General features: G+C 51.8%; 1 protein-coding gene across 1 annotated transcript in view; it reads right to left on the minus strand.

Annotated features, from left to right (window-relative positions):
• Positions 1–1191: 1191 nt before the first annotated feature.
• GYPC (glycophorin C (Gerbich blood group)) overlaps positions 1192–21311 on the minus strand; it is a 42874-nt gene continuing 22754 nt past the window's right edge. Inside the window, exons 2-3 of the mRNA XM_045479454.1 lie at positions 2849–2908; positions 1192–1896 (exon numbers count right to left, since the gene is read on the minus strand). Coding sequence (XP_045335410.1) covers positions 1697–1896; positions 2849–2908 — 260 coding nt within the window. The 3' untranslated portion in view covers positions 1192–1696. The remainder of the gene's footprint in view (positions 1897–2848; positions 2909–21311) is intronic.

A 21311-nucleotide genomic window follows, 5' to 3' on the forward strand; every position in this document is an offset into this window, starting at 1 on the left:
TACAATGAGGAAGTTTCACTAACCAATACATATGCACTACCTATGCAGCACCAGTAATTGACATCAGAAGACAGCACTGAGCACCTGATGCATCTGTTCCCACCATCAACCCTGACGCTTGGTACTAGAGGGTTTCAGAAGGAGTCCCTCAGGATGGGCCACTTCGCCATGCAGATTATTTTGAGCTGAAAGTAATTGGTGCCCAAAACACCAAGGAAGAAACTCTGACCTTCCCCCAACTATCTCTAAGAATTTAGATAGAGGACCTACTCCAGGAATGGAGCTATCATCACAATTACATTATCCAGAGGAAGTAAAAGGAGGAGTTTAGCAAAGTATCTTTGTTAAAATTCCTCTCCCTGTCCCATTGTTTCTGAGGGGCCCAGTACACATTTGTTTACCAAATAATTACCCTTTTTCACCTTCCAGTGAATCGCCTTCCTTCCCTTTGAAGTCCCAGACCCCTATCTCCTTCCCCTTAGTTCAGGATGACATATATATCTTATTTTGCCTGTCTTTGGAATCCCACGTTTATGTAGATTCCCAGGACATACAAAATTAAATGTGATTTTTGTGGCCAATCCGTCTCATGTCAACTTGATCCTTAGACCAGCCAGAAGGACCTTGAAACATAGAAGAAAATTTTTTCCTCCTCAACACTACCATGGAGCCATGTCCACTTGAGGGATGAGAACATTGAAGCCAGAAAGGTCAAGCAAGTTGACTGAGGACCTAGGATCAGGAAAGGAGGATCCAAGGCCCAAACCCAAGACAATGACACTCTGCAGTCTGTGCTCCAGCCATGGTCATTAGGGGAAGGATGGGTCTATCATAGTTATTTAATGGGGCCGATTTCTCTAATACTGTACCTTAGAAAACCATCACTTCAGCCAGTGTCCTCACAGCCAGGCAACCTATTTCTTGAGGAACATTCCACGTTTACATTTGTTTCATGAAGCTGGTACTTTTGTGGGGAAAAGAATGCTGGTTACTGGGCCCTCCTCTTCTGGGAGGCCCAGAAGCCCTCTGCACTGTCTATGCTGAGGACAGGCCAATGGGGCCAGAAGTGGACGGTCCCAGCCTCACACACGCAGACTGTAGTGGAGAACACAATGTCACACTGGTGAAAAGCAAGGCCTGGGTGGTGGTTATCTTTCCCCAATTACAGTAATACTGTTTGACTCTGAATGCTTGGTTACATTTCAAATTTATTTCCAATCATTTAGAACTGGATCGATGGGAGACAAAGGTGCCTTTTAGCGCTGGCACCTGCTGTTCCCCCCAAATGTCAAGGACTGACATTTGATGCCATTATCCCCAGTCAGCTTACAGATGACTCACTTCCTTGCTTCCCCAGCCCTCAGGCCCACCCACCCAGCAAGGACTTTCACACCATGCTGATGACAAACCACACTGCCCAGGAGGACCCAGATTTTCTCCCTCTGGCAGAGCAAAGGTGGGCCTCCTGGGTGACCACTGCATCCCTGGGTGCCTGGGACAGGCCTCTCCTGGCTCAGTTCCTCCTTCTTTCTTTCCTGTCCCCAGGCCGGCACCCAGAGTTCTCAGGTCAGGTGCATATCTTGGGATGAGATGGGTGCTCTCATGGTCTGCCTGGTGGTCCAGGTAGCAGGGTGGGGCTGTGGGGTGTATCTTTTCTCGTGAAGAAGGCATTGGGGGAGAGGGGACCCGGTGCCCCTCAGATAAAGTACTCCTTTCTGCTGCTGTCCCCACCTGTGTCCTGGAGGGAGAGGTCATCCTGCAGGGCTGCATCTGCACTTTCAGCAAACTCCGTGCCCTTGGCCTCATTGGTGTGGTAGGTGCCCTTGTGCCCATACAAGTAGCGTAGAGTGATGACAAGCAGGCAGATCAGGATGATGGCTATCGCGGCGATCACGCCTGCAGAGGGAACAAACACATGGCTCTGTCTGGGGCAGGCGCCTGCGACTGGGGTCAAGACTCATAGGGCTTGTGCCAGGACAGACACTGCTACAGTCAGCACCAACCCCAGACAGGCTGGCTCATTCCTGCCCTTCTCCTTCCTGCCTGGCATGTGCTTACCCTTATCCGCACCCATCTGAGTTACTCCGATCTCCCTTCCTCTTTCCCCCTCCTTCCACTCAGACTGGCTCAGACTGAGGCTGGGATAGGATTCCAGCACTGACCCTTGCTCAGGGTCACTCAGTCTACTGAGGAAGATAGACTTCTGTACATACCCTGCAGAATCAACTACATGAGTTTACCTAAAACTGAGAGGTTAATGGTCAGGACTTGCAGTTTTAAATCCAGAATGATCTCAACTGAGAAGTTCCCCAGGGCGTGAGACTTGGTACTAAATCTAGGAAAGTGCCCCGAAGGCTGGGCCCTGGTGGCCGCCCCGCCTTGTGCACTGTTAGGAGGAACAAGACAGGGCCACGGGAAGCACTTGGGACAGGTTGGGGGAGTGTGGCTCACTGTTCATCACCCTACCTTAGCTCTGGCACGCTCTCTGGAGGTGAAGGCTGCATGGGTTTGCCAGAGGAGCAGGGGTAGCCAAGCAGAGGACTGGAGAGGGAGGGGGTTCTGCAGGACACCCAGTAAAGGCGTGGAGTGTGAACAGCAGTCAGCCCCTCATTTCTGTTTGGACTCAGGAGCAGTTGGGAGGTGAAGCTGGGAGGCTGGGCAGTAGGGGCCAGGTCACTCAGGGCCTGTGAGTGATGGGGTGAGGGGACACCAGTGAGTTTTAGATGGGCTTAGGCGTGGCCCTTCATGCAACCTCACCCTCATTCAGGCATTTGCTCTGAAGCCTTGGGTGGATTCTCCCCTGGGCACTCCCTCTGATTCTCCTGCTTGGAGGCCCAGGACAGCTCACCTGCAATGATGGCGATGTTCACACCCAACGTCATGAAAATGTGGTCAGAGTCGACCATTTCTGTGAACAGAAGAGAAGAACCTAAGTGGGGACAGGAAATCTTCCCATGCTCAGCAGCACATCTGCACCGCCCCCCCCCCCCCCACAGGTGCACAGCATTGTGAACGGGCCAAGTGGACAGAGGGCAGTGTGTGTGTGGACAGGCTTCTGGCTCTTCCTGGTTGGTGAACAGTCTGGAGAGGACGTGGTAACCACAGTGGAGGCTGACCTGTTTCCCGCATCTCTGAGTGGGGTGAGGGGCGGACTCCTTGCCTTGGGCAGGTGCTCAGTAGACACGTTAGGTAGGCTAGCTCAGTAGTGCACATGAAAGTAGGCAGTCATGTGCCCGGTACCAGCAGCATCTGCCTTTGGGCCTCAGCTTTCTCACAATAATGGTAAAAACAGACCATTTCTGAAGTGTCCCCACACGTGGAGGGTCCAAACATGCCACGTGTTGGTTCAGTTGCCTCTCACCCATCATATCATGTGGTCTTCCCAGCAGTCCCATGAGGTGGATGGTATTACTAGCCTATTTCACAGGTGGGACCCTGAGAGTGAGGGAGTAACGTGCCCAGGGTCACACTGTCCTGCCCAGGGTCACACTGGCAGGACAGTCAGCCCACACTCCCACATCTGGGGGGCAACTTTCTCCTTTCTCTGTTGAAGCCACCCTCCCAGGAGGGCTCCTGTCTGGTGGCTCCTTCCCAAGTCCCCTCTGTGGTCTCCAATTGGCTCTCTTGTGGGAAGGGCCGCACTGGGGCACTCTCAGAGTTACTGACCGGTTGGTCTGGCCACAGGGCTAGCATCTCAATTGGAATAGGAAGCTGTACATCACCTCCAGCTGCTTCACAGAGTGTCTCCTCTCTCCTTTGGGAGATGAGTGAGGAGAAGGATTTATTAGACCACAGAAATCTCAGTGTTAACATGGAAATCCCATGTTTCAATTATAATGGCTACGCATATTAAAGCAGAGAAGGCTACTTCATAATAGTCCTTTCCGCTCAGATAATCACTTTAATTATAGTGGGATGAGGTCATTCTCCCCAGCTTCCAGATGTCTCTTTCTGAGAAGGGACTGGCCGTGGTGTGAGGAAGGAGAGTGTGGTGAGTAAAGGGAAGGCTCCAGGCTGGAGGCAGAGGAGGAGGAGAGCCCACCCAGAGTTTGGAGGTGGTGAAGAGGGTAAAAGAGGTCCCTCAAGTCAGCAAAGAGACAGAGCAAGCACACAGCAGGAGTCAGGGCAGGGAAGGGAGGGGGAGGCAGGAGGAGAGCTCAGTTCAGCCTTCTAAGTGCTTCACGGTACTGAGAACTGAGGCAGGAGGGGCAGGAAGTGCAAGTGGCATCTGACTCTGAGATTCAGGGTGGACAACAACAGCCTGGATTTCAGCATGTAGCACATAGTAGGTCCTCAATAACCATCTGCTGAATGCATGACTGCATCCATAAATGCAGGCATATATGAGTGAACGGATTCAGATGCTGGCACTGCGGACCTTATTCAATCACCAAGAACTTCAGAGTTCGGGAAAAATAAAGAATGGCTCCCTCCTGAAGTTGGCACGGATGGCCATAGAAGTTCAAATACCTAGAATTGCCACTTGGGATTTTCCAGGTTGAAGACCAGCATTTCTTAGGCCAGCGTGTCCAACCCAGTCAGGGTTAGAAGGGATTGCTGGTTCTTCCTCTTTGAAAAACACCTAGCAACAGCTTAGCCTGTGACAGGTGCCATCCTCAGCATTTACCGGGCTTGGTCCCCATGGCTGTCCCATTTGGTAGAAGTTACTATTATTCCCATCTTACAGATTTGGAATCTGAGTGCCAGAAAAGTGTTACTGTATTCCCTGGATCTTACAGCTGAAAGAGAGTCAGAGGTCAACCAAGTCAAGCCCAGGCTGCTCTGGGTCAGTGTGCTGAACCCCACCTGGCACTGCCTAGTACTGCTTAAGTGCTAGATGAGGTATTTGGCTTGAACCACTTGGGGTGAATTTCTTAGCTTGTGTTTAGGGACCTTGCACCCAAACCTATATACTGGAACACTGGAAGCTCTCCCTGCAGGCCAGTGGGGTGGGGACAGGAGGGATCTGAGGTCTCTGAGGGGTCAACAGGGCTCCCTCTGAGCTCATGTGTGCCCGGGAGCAAGGTGGGCAGGCATGCCTCATCTCCATGCCCTACCCCTCTGGGTGTGTGGAGCTGAATTTGCACAATGTGATTGATCCCAGGGAGGTGACACTTCAGCATGACCGGAACGGCTATAGAGCTCAGAACTGGCACAGCAGAGGAAGATCAGGCCTGTCTGGGAGGATGGAGATGGTGTGAGAAGTGGTTCTCAAAGCGTACTCCTGGGACCAACAGTATTTCCTACAAGCCTGCTAGAAACGCAAATTGTTGGGCCCCATCTCAGACCTGCTGTATCAGAAACAAGGACCTGGATCTCACAATCTGTGGTGATAGGCCTCTAGGTGGTTCTGATGCATGCTCTGTGCTGAGAACTGCTGGTGTATGAGAAGGCTTCCCCGAGGGAAGTCGTTAGGATTGGCCTTTGAAGGATGAATAGGAGTTTGCTGCACAGACAGGAGTATAAGTGTTGTAAGCAGAGAGCTCAGCACCCACAACAATGCTCACCTCTCTGTAGCTCTCACTTTCCCTCTAAATGTCTGTTTGCCATCCATGACACTGAGGCTTGTGAAGCCTATGTTTTCATCTCTTGCCTCTGGAGATGGAGTTAGAATGCTCATCGGCTATGCTCCCTTGTCCTGGGTCCCTGTAGCCAGTGGTGATGATAAGGGATATTTGGAGGAGTAGCTGGAATGAGCTCCATCTCGCCCAAGGAAGTTGATGGGCTAGTGTGCAAGCAGATAAGGACCCTGGAATAAAAGCCCACCCCTAGCTCGGGTTGAAGGGTGAGTATGTGATTGGAGATGGCATCATTCTGAGTTCAGGACTTGGGGAAGAGGGATTTATGGGAAGCCTTAAGGAGTGCATTTATGGCAGAGGTAGGTGTTATTTATGGCTAGGTGTGGGTCCGAGATCAGAAAAAAGTAACTGTGTAGCCCTCAGATTGGACAGGCATTAGAGACCTCAACCTTTTCACAGAGATCCCAGGTACCCTGTGGTTTTCTTTCTTGGCTCCCTTTAAGACTGCAATGCCCTCGCCAGAGAGAAAGCTCTACAAACCCCAGAACCACATTAGCCCTGCTCACAGTTCTATGCCCAGCATCGGGCTGTGTACCTGGCACCCAAGAATGGTTGTTGGATGTTATTTGAAACCTGGCCCCTTTGGAGGAACTGAGAATCAAACTGCCCTTTGTGCTGTCCACATCATTGTGAAGACAAGATTTGGGTTCAAGTCTTGGCTCGACCAGTTTCACAGTAGTGCATCCAGCAAAATATTTAACACTGACTGGCTTTAGTTTCTGTGTATGTAAAACAAGATTAACCATACCCACCCTGTGGTTGGGATTAGAAAAGATATGCATGATAATGATATTTTATGTATGTTGTGTAGACAAGACCTACATGGCACATAGCTCAGAATAGGTATTTACTAAGTTGTCATCATTTTTTTTTTTTTAAAGAAAAGCAGACTGCCATGTGCAGCACCTCATTTGGGTGTATCTGCTCTTGGAAGCTTGATGAGCCTATGCTCTCCTACAAATGGACCTTGAGACCTTGTTTGGAGATTCTAGCAAGACAGTGCAGCCACTCATATGCCCTTGACTGAAGAGCAGTCCTCCTCTATCAGGGAAGGTCATTGTCTTCAGCAGAGTGTGCAGCTTTCAGAGGGACACACAGGGAGCAGTGAGGGAGGAAGGGGATGCCCGCCTAGCCAGGCAGTTTTGCTGAATCAACCCGGGCCATCCATGGGTTGCTGTCACAGAGGTGGCAGCCAGATGGTCCTCACATCCTGTCTCCACTCTTTTGATCTCATCCTCATTACTACTCTGGTTTGCACATAATTCAGTGCCAATCACCTAAGCGACCCACTCGCAAATGTTTGGAGTCCATGCAGAGGATGGGCACTGGTCATGGATTCCTAGGACGGGCCTGGTGGACAGTAAATCAACATCTGGGTGCTGAGTGTCTCTGTGTTCCCAGGATCACCATCGGCACAGAGGAGGTTCCAGGAAACAGAGAATGAGTCTCTCTCTGGGAGATATGACTGTGACATAGAACTTATTTAAGGCAAGGTTTGTCAAACAGTAAATCCCAACCCACTGGTGGGTCCTAACTAGAGAGAGAGAAATAGAGAGGGAGAGGGAGAGAGAGAGAGAGTGAGAGAGAGAGAGTGAGAGAGAGAGAGGGAGAGAGAGAGGAGAGCTCAGAAAGCATTAGGCTCTATCATTCAGCCAGGGTAAATACTGTTTGGTGGGGCTTTGGTTTCATTTGGGCACACACACCAAATGCATTCACCATACTGTTCAGAGGCCATGACTTAGACCACAGCACCATAAAAGGGAAAAAACCAAATCCCTAGTCCTGCAGCATTGGGCTCAAGGGAGCCCAACTCTGAGCAGGCAAATGGTGAAGAAAACACAGCTTCACTCTGACAAAAGCTGATGTGGGCCAAGGCGGGAAGGTGGCCACGGTGTGTGACAGCTCTGGGCTTCTGAACCCCAGTGTGGCCAACCAGAGTCTTCGCCACAAGGCCAGGGCCTGGGCCATGAGCCAAGTGCAGGGATAACAGATGCTTCCTGTGAGCTGAGCTGGTGGGTCTTGGGGGAGAGGAAAGGGAAGAGCTGTTACTGCCCTAAACTGTTCAGGAAAGTTGCCCTCCTGTGGGGGCAGGGGTGGGGTGGTGAGCGGGAGGAACATTCCCTCATGATGGGGATGAGGCCACGTGTCCTGGGGGTTTAGCCTCGAGAGGGTGTGGAGGAGGAAGGCCACTCGGCCGGCACAGGCACTGGGCACTGGGCACGGTCTCCACGGAAGTCCCCTCATTTCATCCTGCAGCAGGCCTGCAAAAGGGAACTTCCTTCCCTTTCTCTAAGTTACAGAAAATGACATGCGTGCCAAAGAGGTCAAATAATGGGGCGAAACTCACAGCCAACCAAGGGCAGAGCCTGTGTTCAATCGGAGGATTCTCCAGAACCAGAGTGTGCACCCTCCGAAGTGCTGGGAATGGCTTTCTCCTGTGCAGTCTGCAATCTGGCTGCAGCCAAGGGCTGTCGACCCTCCATACGGTCCAGAGGGTGGCCAGCCACCTGTCTTCTGGTCAAAGGCAGCGGGGCACACAGGTGCTGCCCCTCATTGAAGGTGATGTTCCCAGTTCCGGCTGGCAGCTTGGGCACGGCCAACAGGACACAGGACTTTAGCCTCAGCTGGACCCTGGGGGCTGGGGGCTGGGGGTGCTTCCCAGATGTTGACAGAGAGCAGAGGTCAGGTGCCGGCCCCAGGGACACAGGTCCAGAATCTCCCTTCTTTGGTGTTTTCTGATGAAGCTGTGCCAAGGGCACTCTTCTTCCCCTAGAGGTGTTATCTTCCCACCTCCCGCCCACCTCGGATGGTTTTCCTGGCACCTCAAGGTTATGGAGGAAATGCCTGCTCCCTGCTTCTCTCGCCCAACTGGGGCAGAGGACTCTGGGAGAGTGAGTTCCTTCGAGTCAAGGGGCAGAATGCCTTCAGACTAGGCGGCCTACATGTTCTGGGAAGAGGAAGATTGTTTCAGCTTTAAAACCATGAAGGGGAAGTCATGGAGTCCTTGGAGAGTTCCTCCCATGACAACTGTGTCAAGGACAGCAGTGCAGAGGCTGCCACACCATCGCTTACAGTTTGCCAAGTTCCATGCCACTCACCCAGACTTCTATTTCAAGGAAACTACGGATCTGGTTAGAAGAGCTGCTCTCCCCTGGCCGTGACTTTGTGTGAGTCTGATTTGGGTTCAGGATGAGGCCAGCGACTGGGGGAGGGACAGGAAACTTTGTGGCTGCAGAAAGTTCTCCTTGGCTCCCACTGGGGTTTCTTCTTCCTGCACTAGATTCATGCCTCCAAGTCCTCATGCCAGTCAAGCAGAAAGCAGTTGACGGCTGAAGTTTACGAACTGCCTTTTCTTTTTTGGTGAGAAACAGGTCAATCGTATTTCCTTTTCTTGGATGGTTTGTTGTTATCACAGCCTGAAAGGCTGTAACACTGAAGCTACAACTGGGGAAGAGTTGGTCTCAGGATGGAAGTGTGACAAAGCAACAATTACACATTGTCCATGTCTCTCGCACGGCAGCCATGTTGGCTGTGTAGGTGGCATTCACCCAGCCCCAATGGCACGTGCCCACAGGGAGCTCAGGACTTGGTTGAGGACACGTGACATATTTATGTGAAAAGGGACTGCCGACACTGTCTGTGTCGTAAGGTGTCAAAACAATCAATAAAGATATGCCTGGGGGTGTCACAGAGGGCACTCACCCATCAGACTCTGGGCCGCAGGACTCCCAGATTCTGTGACAGTGGTTTTGATTTTGCTCATGCTTTTGTTTGTTCTCTCTTTCCACAGCAAAATGTCTCTAGCACTTACTTTTACAGAAGCAAGCTCTCTCTTGAGTCCAGGCCCTTGCCTTTAGGGAGCTTGCTGTGTGACAGACTGAGAGAAATGTATCTGTGGGTAAGTTCAGAAAGGGTAGTTTAAGGAAGGGCTTCCTGGAGGAGGAGACCCCCCAAGACTGGCCTGCTCAGATGGTGGGATGCACAGGCCAGCAGGGGGACCTGGGTGCAGTGGTGAGAGAAGAGCACGGAGGGGACCTTCGCAGTGGAGTGGCCAGGACTTCTGTGTGGGCATAACTGCTGTGGTACCTGGTCATCGTATGTGAGATGCAGGGCCCTCTTCCTGTGCTTTTGTGGGAGGCAGAACTTCTCAGGCAAGTTAGCTCACCTCTTGGAGCCTCCTTACCACTTCTGTAAAGTAGGGAGTGAAACCTGCTCCTGATAGGGTTAGTGGGGGCTGCTGGCAAGGTGTGGGGTCTCAATCTGAGTGTGCCTCGCGATTTCCTGGGGGCTTTGTGACACCACAGATCCCTGCACTCACCCCAGATTTTGACACCTAGTGTGGCCCCCAGAATCTGCATTTCTCAACATGTTCCCATGTGCTGTTGATGCCGCTGGCCCTGTGAGGACCCCTGAGCTCATGACGGTGAGACTGGCTTATAGGTCACGTGCCTAATTCCAGTGCTATCACACAGCTCTTGTTTGCAAGGAGGTGATAGCAGGCTCCAGTAAATGAAACTATGGGGGGTGGGTCGTACTTTCTTAGTGATGAAGACAAGAAGACACAGTCACAGCTGCCCAGGCCACAAATCTGAGCTTTGTGTGCTTTCTTTGAGGACCAGCGGATGTAGTTTGAGACCTGGTACAGTGGTTACTCTGCGGACTTGTCCCCTGCGCTGGCTCCTTTGCCTGCCCCCAGCGACTGGAGCTGGGAGACAGGACAGAAGGCCCTGTGCCAGCATCTGGTAGGTGCACTGGCCTCCGATGAATGCCTGATCAGGAGACTGTAGTCTCCTCTCCCTCGTTCTTTGGAAACTCCAAAAGTCTCAGCTATCCCCTGGAAGGAAAAGTAACCTCTGCTGATTTCTTTCAGTATCCCTGGGCTCTGATGACACACCAGGGAAGCGCTTCTCCAAAGAAAGGTGTCTGGGGCACCAGAGTGGCAAAGGAAATGGGTGCTTGGGGACATTTTGGGGAGCCAAGAGGGGACAGTGTATCCCAATCAGCATTTGCTTGGCTTTCCAGCTCTGAGCTCCAGTCAGCAGAAGCCCTAGAAGGCCCTAGATACACCTATTTCCAGCCCCAGCTCTGTCCAGACTGGGGGAGAATGAGGGTGCAGGATGCCTCCACCTGCTGGGCTCGGGGTGGGGGCCTGCCTGCCTGCCTACACTGGCTGAGTCGGCCAGGTGTGAGAGTGAACAGGTGAGCGAGTGAGGTCCAGAGCAAGGGGCCATACCGCAGCATGACTGAACTCCCACTTAGACCACAAGGGACCATCCTGGAGAGTGCAGTGGCCAGCACAGGGCGGCAGTGTGATTCTCACTGCTGTTAACACCATTGTCACCATTCTGACTGTTGTCAGCAATGCCAAAATGGCCTCCAAGTGCGATTTCCAAAAACGGCACCTTTAATTCTCTCATATGCTATTTGGCAAATGTGTCACCCTGAGCATCAAAAACCTCATTTCTAGCAATGGGCCTTAGAGACATAACCTGAAAAGGAAACAAAAATTCATGCTCAGAAAAGTATACTGCAACTTGGTGTAAAATGGAAAATAAAAGAGAGAGAACCATCTAAATGTTCCACATTAGGGAATTGGTTATGTAAATTCCAATACACTTATGTGATAGAATAGTATGCAGTTATTGAAGTGATGTGTGGAAATTCTCAGTGACAGGAGGAAATGCTTACAGTGTGATTTAAAGGAAAAAAAACAGGACCCTGTAAATATAAATTATGTTAAATATTAAAAAAAATTCTTGGATAAAAGAATAAAAGGAAATAGCATGTTGAGGTGGTGGCTTTTGGGTGGTGGGTGGGGGTTGGGGTAGTGTTGCTTTCTTCTAACATGCAGTTTCTGTACTTTCCAAATCACCTCTAACAAACATGTTACTTTTCAGGTCAAGAAATGGGAGTGGATCTTCAGAACTGGCTCTCATCACAGAGTCTTCAAAGTCTCAGACTGGAAAGTCCATGAAGTTCCCCCTGAATCCCCCGCTATGGTCTCCCCCGCCCCACCCCAGTGCAACTATGGTTGCACTTTCCCGAATATCTGAGTCTTGTTCTCACATACTCTTTGCCTGACCTGGTCAGGGACAGCTCCGTGTAGACACTTTCCCTTCCAATAAAGAGGTGCATGCCAGGGACAAGTGCAAGTGCATTCGACACCCATAGCTCACCCTGCCTTTTCCCTGGGCTGCAGTTGTGGATGGGGGAGTTCCAGATGTGGTTTGAGTCCCAAAGTGCTCACAGACACCCTTGTTTCTGCAGATGGAAATGGAGCAAGCTCTGGCCCTCTCAGGAAATGGGTCAGAGCCTGGGTTTTAGCAACCTGTGGCTGCTCGAGCCCAGGTTTTGCTTTTCTGGATCTCCTTGAGTCATTGTGGGTGTCCTACTCAGCTGGGCTCCCAAGGATCCTCAGATTTGAGTATCTTCTTAAAGACCCTGGAAGGGTCCCTCTCACCTCCTGGACTGGTTAGAGCTCTCTGGATAGGATTCTCTGAAGGGAGGCCTCAGTTATCCCTTTAATTTCAGTCTCAGGGGAAGGGATCTTATAATGGAAATGCACAGACTCAGTTTCCCCTCTTGGCCTCCTCTTTCCTGCATCTCTTCCTTTTTTCTTATCCTTGTGGCCATTGTCAGTCACTTCACACTCATCCATATCTCTTGCTTCTTTTTCTCAAGCACAATGAATCTTCCATCAATGATTTTGCCCCTATATTTTTGCAGGCTGTGTCTATTCTCCTACTTATAAAGAAGTAGTAGAGTTTAGCGTCTGGAATAATGACTTCTAGCTTGCCTTGCAGAGAGGTGCACTTAGCTGTGTGGGTGTCAGAGAGCTCAATCTGGAAAGATCCTTGTAGTCCCTGAAAGCCAAACATTAGAACCTCAGGATTGTTAGGACTGGGCCTCAAGGTCACAGAATGTCTTGTCTTTCAAAGTGCCTGCGGGGAGGGTGTTGGAGGAGTTAAAATCATCTATTGTGGGCATGCAGTGAGCATGTACTCATCAGTTGGTGGGATCACAGTAGCTATGGGTTGGAAATGACCTTGAATGCTCATTCCGGCTATGACTGTCTTGTTCTTCCATCACTCTACAGCCTCCTTGACCACAACGCTTACACTGTGTCCACAACTTCTTGGGGTTATCAACTCAGTCCTGGATTCCTCCTCTTTCCACCTAAGCTGGGTGGCTCCTTGGCGTCAGGACACAGCCCTCCATCTGGCGTTTGTCTTGTGGCCTGATGTGTCTGGGAGAGTTTCGTGACCTGGCATGGGGCTGTCGCCACCACTTCACATTGTTTTGGGTAGAAAATGAGATACATATGGGCTACGGCAATGCTTTGTTAGCAAGTTTACACATTCTCTCGCCGTTAAACACATGGGTATTCAAAGCAACCGCTCATTCACAATGTAATTTTTATTCTGGTCTCCAGGTCATGGCTGTATCAGGGAGGCCCTGCGTTGAGCAGACACCTCGGGAGAAGGAGGGTTCTGTGGTGCAGAAGAGGCAGGCAGAAAAAGGAATGGGGCCCTACAATGGGGATGCAGCTTATGTCCTTCCTGTGAGTTGTCAGAAGAGGCTCTATGTGGCTGCTCTTAACCTGGGACTGCATTGTGGGCAGATTCTATAACTTTCCAGTCCCTTCTGGAAAAAAGACCAGTAGGAAACAAAAGCTAGGGTCTCACATCTATTTTAAAGCTCCTAAGTGAAATAAGCAAGTCATAGAAACACAGATGCTACGTGATTCCACTTATGTGAGGAATCTGAAAGAGTCCAATTCATCGAATCCAAGCAGGGAATGGCAGGTGCCAGGGCCGGGGGGGGAAATGGGGGCTTGTGGATCAGTGAGCATAGTTTTGGAACAGGAAGGCAGGATGCTCTAGAGATGTGTCCTCGGACATTGTGCCCATGGTCAGTTATAATGCATGGTACACTGGACCATTTGTTAAGGGAGTAGATCTCGTGGTAAGTGTTCATACCACAGTGAGATAGGGGGCCTGGCCTGCTCTCCTTAATTCCTCTCTCCCCACCAGTTCTGAGCTCAGCGCCTCAGAGCTGCAGTGGGAAAGGGATGTGAGGCTAAGGGAAACCATTTTTCACCCTCATGGGTGACACTGGTTACTTGGTCTTGGTGGGGGGAGCCCTAGGCTGGGCAGGCTCTTTCTGAGGACAGAGTGATAGCCTTTGGGGAGAACTGAGGCAGGTGTGTCCACACTGCACTACCCCTGACCCTGGGGGGCCTCAAGCTGACTGACCCTTAGGCAACCCCCTGTGCGGCCTGGACAGGGCTCTTGGTAGTGGGCTGCTTTGAAGATGGTTCACACCCAGCCCCTCTGGGCCTAGTCCTGCACAGGCGGGGGTGTCGAGGATGTGCTGCTGCTTCCAATGCTGCATGAACAGACGGATGGGGAGCTCGCTCCCCTGTGGCGCCGGCCCTGCTTGCTCTGGGGGCTCTCTCGGGCCCTCCTCACTTGGCTCGAGGCAGAGAGAAGCTGAGCACCATGCAGACAGATGAGGATGATGTGGGATTCTCCCGCAACAGCCCTCAGGGATGCTCTGGGTGGCTATCTAGCCACTCTGCGACCATGGCTTGTGGGTAACCGTGCCTGCACCAGTGTGGACTCCACTCAGGCTGTGCCTAGTGCACATTTGGCATGTGAGTGTGCTTACTGCTCCCCATCCTCAGTTTTGAGTCTTCATGGAAATTCCTGCATTACATCACACACGCAGGTGCACAGGCACAGACACACACACGTACACACACACGTGCGCACACACACACACAGCCTTCCGGGACCTGCAGCCTTGTCTGGCCCTTCCTTTGGCTGATGCAGCTGCTTCTCTGAAGCACAGGCTCTGGCACTGGTTGGCAGGTTGTCAGCTTCCCAGCTATGTGACTGTCCCAGCCCAAGGTCAAGTGCATGGACGATGAGCGAGAGCCATGTATGGGGAAGATGATTCTGTAAGGAGCAGTTGTGCCTCTCAGTGAGGTGTGAGGCTCAGAATGACAGTGTTCACCAAGGAAGTGGGCCAGTGAGATTCTCCCCAATCCTGATTTCAGGCAAGGGGACCTAGGGAGCGCCTGACGTCTCCAGCTTAGGACACAACAGAGGCCAGTGTTATAAAGCTTCTCTCTACAGCAACCCAGGGCATCTGGCTACATCTGAAGCTTTTCTGAAGAGGATGTCACCTTCTCCAGACTTGCCCAGACCTCCAGAGGTCTATTTGGCCTCTGTTTGCTCTCCCCTTCATGCCCTGAAGCCTGGACCACCCCTCTGGCCTCCACACCCTCTACTTCCCCTGGCATCCCGATTACCTACTGATCCAGATTGCCCGAGTCTCTCTTTTTCTACTTGAAACCCTCCTTTCCTGATATGGATAATGATGCCATTGCCATCATTTTGTGGGCTCACTTTATAATTGCCTGTATTGTTCCAATTTCTCATCAAAGTCATTGAGGAGGGTGTTATAATGCCTATCAGTTTAGAGTTGAGGAAACTGAGGCTCAGAGAGGTTGGGTCACTTGCTTGAGATTACATAATGGGTAAGAGTGGGACTGAAACCCAGGTCTGTTGATTCCAAAGCTCCTTCCAGAATCATCTGTCCAACAAAAGTCTCTGAGAAGCTACTGTGTTCCTGTTTTAGAGCCTGAGGATCCAACAGTGCACAGTACAGAGCCTTCTATTCTAGGGGAGGGAACAGTCAACAGCTCATAAAAAATGTGGACCCATGTTGTTAGGCCAGGTGGTGATAGATGCTATAAGACATAAAGAAAGAAGAAGAGAGGGAGTGATCAGGGAGGCCTTTCAGAAGAGGTGTTTTGGGGCTGTGGTAGAGACTGAATGAATGTTTGTGTCCTCCCCAAACTCCTATGTTGAAAGCCCTCACTGGATGGTATTAGGAGATGGAGCCTTTGGGTGGTGGAGCCCTCGGATTAGCGCCTTTAGAGAAAGACTCCAAGAGCTCCTTCACCCCTTCTGCCCTGTAAGGGCCCACAGAGAAGACAGTCGTCTATGAACCAGGAAGCAGACTCTCATCAGATGCAGGCACTGTCAGTGCCTTGCTCTTGGGTAAATGTCTGTCATTGAAGTCTACCAGTACTCTGTGGTAGCAGCCTGACTCATACAGGGTGAAGCAGGGACAGAAAGAGGCCTGCTCATTCTGAGTCTGAAAGAGGAGTGTTCCAGGAGGACATGGGCCAGTGTGAATGCCGGGGCAGGCAGGCTGGGTGAGCTCCACGGTGAGCCAGAGACCGTGGGGCTAGAAGGTGCAGCATTCAACCATAGAAAGAAGTGTGGCCTCCGTCTGAGAGGCCAGGGAGGGTCTCCCATAGGAGCCTTTCGGGTTGTGTTTATTTGAGAAGCATCTCCGTGGCTGTTGTGCTGGGAGCCACTCTGGCCATGGTCCAGGAAAGTGCTTAGGCCTGCACAGTGGTGGCACTGGTGACAAGGAACAGAGGTATTTTGGACATGTCTGGAATTGAGGCTGACAGGAGTTGCTATTGGATTAGATGTAGGGCAAGCAAAGATGTAGGGTGACCTCTACTATGCCCAGGGATCCTGTCAGATGTGTAGCACAGGTGCAGGGTAGGCCACTGGCACAGAGTCTAGGGCTCAGGGGACAGGTGAGGGCTGGAGCCCCAGCTGGCACCTCCAGCATCTCAAAGGCATGGACAGCCATGGGAAGGGACAAGAAAAGGAGCCGGGGGTCTTGCATAGGGCATCCCGGGGGGAAGCAGGCAGAGGGCCAGGAGGAAAGCAGGGAGCACCATGTCAGGAAGATCCCAGCCTTCCCTCTGCTGCTGCCCAGAGCTTCCTGTGCTCCAGGCCTCCATGTCTATACTAGTCCCATTTCCTCTCACTTTGCCCAAACTCTGCTAAGATCCTACCCTCTCCCATGGATCACAGAATCTTCCCCCTCCGCCAGATCACCTCTGGCAGCATGTCTGTTCCCGAACTTAGGAAAGGGACCCCCTCCGCCCCCCACCATGGCCTGTCTCCCTCCTGCTCCTGGCCTCTTCCCTGTCCCCTTCACAGCAAAGCTCTGCAAAAGGCCTTCTCTACATACTTTTGGTGTTTCAAGTGCTTCTTTTTCTTTGTCTTCTGGTGACATAAACTGAAACAGAGCCTTCTACAGAATGTGGGAGGCTTGGAGAGAGTGGAGGCAAGGGGAGGCCTTGGCCAGAGAAAGGTGGTGGTTTGCTGGACAGCGCACTTGGGCTGTGGTTGTGGCGCTGAGGTGAGGCCGGTCAGTGTGAATGTGTGTGAGTGTGCAAGTGTGTGTGTGAGCTTCCAGCCATGGCCATGTTTGGGTGCAGGCATGCAGGAGGGAGGAGCTGGATGAATCTAGACTGAGCCAAGACGGAGAGAATAAAAAAGGCTAAGAGTGTATTCAACCCAACCCAGCTGGGTTACAGCAGTGAAAAAACAACTCAGAGGTCTTGTCCTCCTGGAGTGCACATTCTAGGGAAGGGATACAGATGATGCAAAGGAGAAATAATGAGGTGTGCAGTGTGCTAGATGGTGCTAAGAGGAAAAATGAACTAGAGAAAAGGATGGGGCTCTGGGTGGGAGCTGCAATTTTAAAAATGTGGCCGGGAGGGCGTCAGGAAGAAGGCGGCATATGGCATATGGCTAAGGCCTGAGCCAGGTGATGGGGGGAAGATGTAGGTATCCGGGGAACAGTGTTGCACACAGAGGTGCAGCAAGTGCAAAGGCACTGAGGTGGGAACAGCTCTGCATATTTCAGGAACAGCCTGAAACTACTACGGCTGGCCGTAGTGAAGTGAGTTGTAGAAGACAGAGCATGAATGGAGGCCAGACCACATAGGGCCTTGAGAGCACTGCGTGGGCGTCAGCTCTCACCCTGAGGTTAGACGGGAGCCATGGGAGGATTCTGAGCAGAAGAGGGACACAAACTGACCGACACGTTGGCAGGATTATACTATGCAGGGGAAGGGACCCACGCGGGGTGGGAGGGGGGGGGGTGGCTGTGGTAAAACCCAGGGTAGAGAGGATGGTGGCTTGGACTCCAGCAGAAAAGGTGAGAGGTGGTGGGCTTGAACATACCTTCTATGTGGTGCTGGCAGGAGTTGAGGACATACAACAAGGGACCACAATGGTGGGCTATGGAATCTGAGCTGTGAGAGGGAGGAGGTGAGGAAGGAAGGGAGGCAGCCAGGCTGCGGAGGGGAGGTGTTCCTGGGCTGAGGAACTGAGGGAGGGGAGACGTGGAACGGACAGCAGCACGAGCTAGGAGTGCTGTGGGCTGTCGGGGGGCGGGGTGGCCAAAATGGAGACTGGGGTCCCTGGCACTGCCCCCATGGCAGCGAGGGAGTGCAGGAGCAGGGTGCCAGAGGCAGGAGTTGAGGTAAGTCACCTGTGTGTGCGCACGGCTCTAAGGATGGCGGTGGCGATGTGTGCGAGGGACAGCAGAGGTGCCTGCCTCATCCAGGAGGACAGGAGGTGTGCTTCGTGGAAGGAAGGGGCGCTTAGGAAGGAAGGGTAACAGTGCCTGGGAAAGGCCTCTGTCTCTACCCTGCACCCAGCGCACAAGAGTGTGGGACAGAAACGCAGTGTCCTCGGGGAGCCAGGCTTCCTCCCCCGGGGGAGAAGGTGAGGCTGTGCTCAAAGAGGTTGAAAGGTGGAGCTTGGTGATGCAGTCCGGGGCCCTGTGGGGGGAGCACTGAGTCACAGGGAGAGGGCCGGGGGGTGTCCCAGGTCCTTGGCCATCCGTGTCAGAGGCCTGGGGCACTCAGAGTTATCTGTGTGTGCCTGTCTCTTCCACTCAGCCGCTCTTCTCTTCCCTGTCATTCCATCCCCAGAAGGGACCCTCTGATGATTCAAGGGCTAAATCAGTGGCATCTGGGCCACAAGGGGCCTGAGAAGTTGAGTCGTCTGTCCCTCCCCTCTGACTGGCATTGGGGGCAGGCCAGCTGTGTCTGGCCGGATGCCTCATACTCCTTCTGCTGAAGATCCAGTCCAAGTTTCACTGCCTGACATTTCAGAACCTCTGGGTGCCCACAGCCCTTATTTCAGCGGCAAGTCTTCTAAATTTGCCTGTTCTTTTTTCTCACGTGCTGCTGGCCGCCTGGCTGGCAGGAGGCTCTGGGAGGCCAAGGTTCTGCACTATGCCACAGTGATTGTGGGCCTTTGCAGACTCCTCTCTGCTGTCAAGTTTAGACCACGTCACCTCGGGGAAGCCTTCCCTGACTTCTGCAAATGGCTTGTGCGCTCCTTTCGTCTACCCCTGCAGAAGGCTGCAAACTTCCTCATAAATATTTTAGGCCTTACAGACCACATATGGTCTCTATCGCATATTCTTCTTTATTTTATTGGTTGGTTGGTTTGTATGCTTTTTTTTTTAATACTTTAAAAATGTAAAAACCATCCTTAGCTGGTTGACTCTACCAAAGCAGGCCACAGGCTGGGTTTAGCCTGAAGGCTGCAGTTTGCTGAACAACTCGTTCAAATCACCATTAAAATGCTTTGCAGTTGGGGCGCCTGGGTGGCGCAGTCAGTTGAGCGTCCGACTTCAGCCAGGTCACCATCTCGCGGTCCGTGAGTTCGAGCCCCGCGTCGGGCTCTGGGCTGAGGGCTCAGAGCCTGGAGCCTGTTTCCGATTCTGTGTCTCCCTCTCTCTCTGCCCTTCCCCCGTTCATGCTCTGTCTCTCTCTGTCCCAAAAATAAATAAACGTTGAAAAAAAAATGCTTTGCAGTTGTCTGTCACTTCACTGACTTTTAACTACTAGAGGGCAAGGACTGTATTTTATATACCTCCACATCTGACACAATGCTATGTGAATGAATAACTGATGTTGCATAAAATATCCTCTGACGTGTCCCAGCTGACTCTTTTATCATTTTTCTGCACACCTGCCTCTCACATGTTAAATAAACAACCTCCCTAAGAGTCTCCAAGTCAGCCATTAAACAGTCCCTCCACAGATGCATACCAAGCTTTCAGTGATATTAATGGATGTCATTTATTAAGTCCCTGGTATGCAGCAGGCCAATGTAGAGTCCTATGGACACAGAAGTGAAGCCACCATACTGTGCATGTGCATGTGTGTGCGTGCGTGCGTGTGTGTGTGTGCATGTACGTGCATGTGCTCATGCATGTGACTTAGGTACAGATCACTGGGTCGCTGTGCAGCTCAGGGTCGCGCTGACATGCCCTCCATGCTCCCTGCGCTCCAGCTGGATCACGTGTGCTAATCCTTCCCACTTCTCTGGAGGACTTAATTCACTTAAAAAATCATATAATTGCATTTTCAGCATAATTAGGTACCTAATTACATGACTAAATGTCCTCGATCAGGCTGCATGTGTAAATAATGATGATTTAGTTAGCCGTGCTTTGTTATTGGCTTTCCAGAAGGCTCATCAGTTGCTGAACAGGATGTGGAGAATGTTTTTCTCCTTCCCTCCCCGGGTTTGACAGGCAGGAGTGGCAGGAGGGGAGCAGGGTGGAGAGGGGAACGGGAGCTGGGGGGATTCCTGTTGCCTGGGGATCTTGGTTCAAAGCCTCAGGTAGCGCCTGTCAGAGTACCCACATTCTAAAGTTAGACAAGGTCACTTCCCCCCAGGACGTGCTAAGGGAAGCCAAAGTTATCCAGAGACAGCTGGACCTCCAGGTTATGGACCAGAAGGGTAGAGATGTGGTAAGGATTCTGGAAGGAAGGCAAGCCACAGGAGTAGGAGGCATGAGTAGTTCCTCCCCCATTCCCTGGAATATTTCTCCTCCTCCTAAGCCAGTGAGGGCACCCACACTGAGGGATGCTGCTTTCTTTCCACACTGGATGGAGGTGTGCTGATACTCACTGTTCTTCCGTGTGCAATGGGACCATAAGAGAACCTACCTCGGAGGGCAGCTGTGAGGATGGCATGAGATGATGCATGTCGATGGCGAGGTATGATTTGCTACACGATACCTGTTAGCTAGTATTGTGAGTGATACTTCTGTGGTTTGTTTTTTAGGCTGGACCAGTGTTTGAAAGGGAGGGTGCATTTTGACATATATATATAGGAAGTGTAATCCTGGGGTGGTAATGAAGAAAAGGGCAAATGCATATCAATACGCCATCTATAGAAACCATCTTACAGCCCTTGACGGGGGGACTGTCATGTGGGTAGTGATGCCAGAGCTGTGGGTCCTGGCTTCTGAGTCCCACTGGCATGTGACCCTCTCTAACCTTCAGCTCACTTGCCAGAACAGAACGATGCACCTGCATGGCTCCAAGAGAGGCGTTCTCCAACACATGCAAGCTCTTCTCATAATCCCCATTTATTTGAGCATGGTTCCTGCATGTGTGTACAGGCCCACATGGCCCCTGGATGCAGGGCCCCTGTGGGGAAGCAGAGGGGCCCAGTTCCTGTGACTTGGGGGGCAGGGAGTGCTTGTTTATCTCCTGGAATAATTGGGCTTCCCAATGCTTCCCACTTTGCTTTTACTCCTCCTTTGTCCTCTGGGTATCAGGGCAGGAGAGTAACTTTAGGAAGGCACCAATTCACCTCATTTTGTATCCAGCACCAGAGCCAGGAGGCTGACTGCTCCCAGTCAGGCCACTGAACTGTTTTTGTGCTTGGGGAGGAAAAAACATTTCTCTTCACTGCACACTCCCCACCACCCCACCACCCCATCCTCCCACTGTGTTTCTGGCTGATGGAGACACTTTATAATATGTCTCAATCCATCACGCGGGCACACTCCTGTTCTATCTTCCCAGCCCCC

The sequence above is a fragment of the Leopardus geoffroyi genome, chromosome C1 (assembly GCF_018350155.1).
Source record: "Leopardus geoffroyi isolate Oge1 chromosome C1, O.geoffroyi_Oge1_pat1.0, whole genome shotgun sequence".
NCBI lineage: Eukaryota > Metazoa > Chordata > Mammalia > Carnivora > Felidae > Leopardus > Leopardus geoffroyi.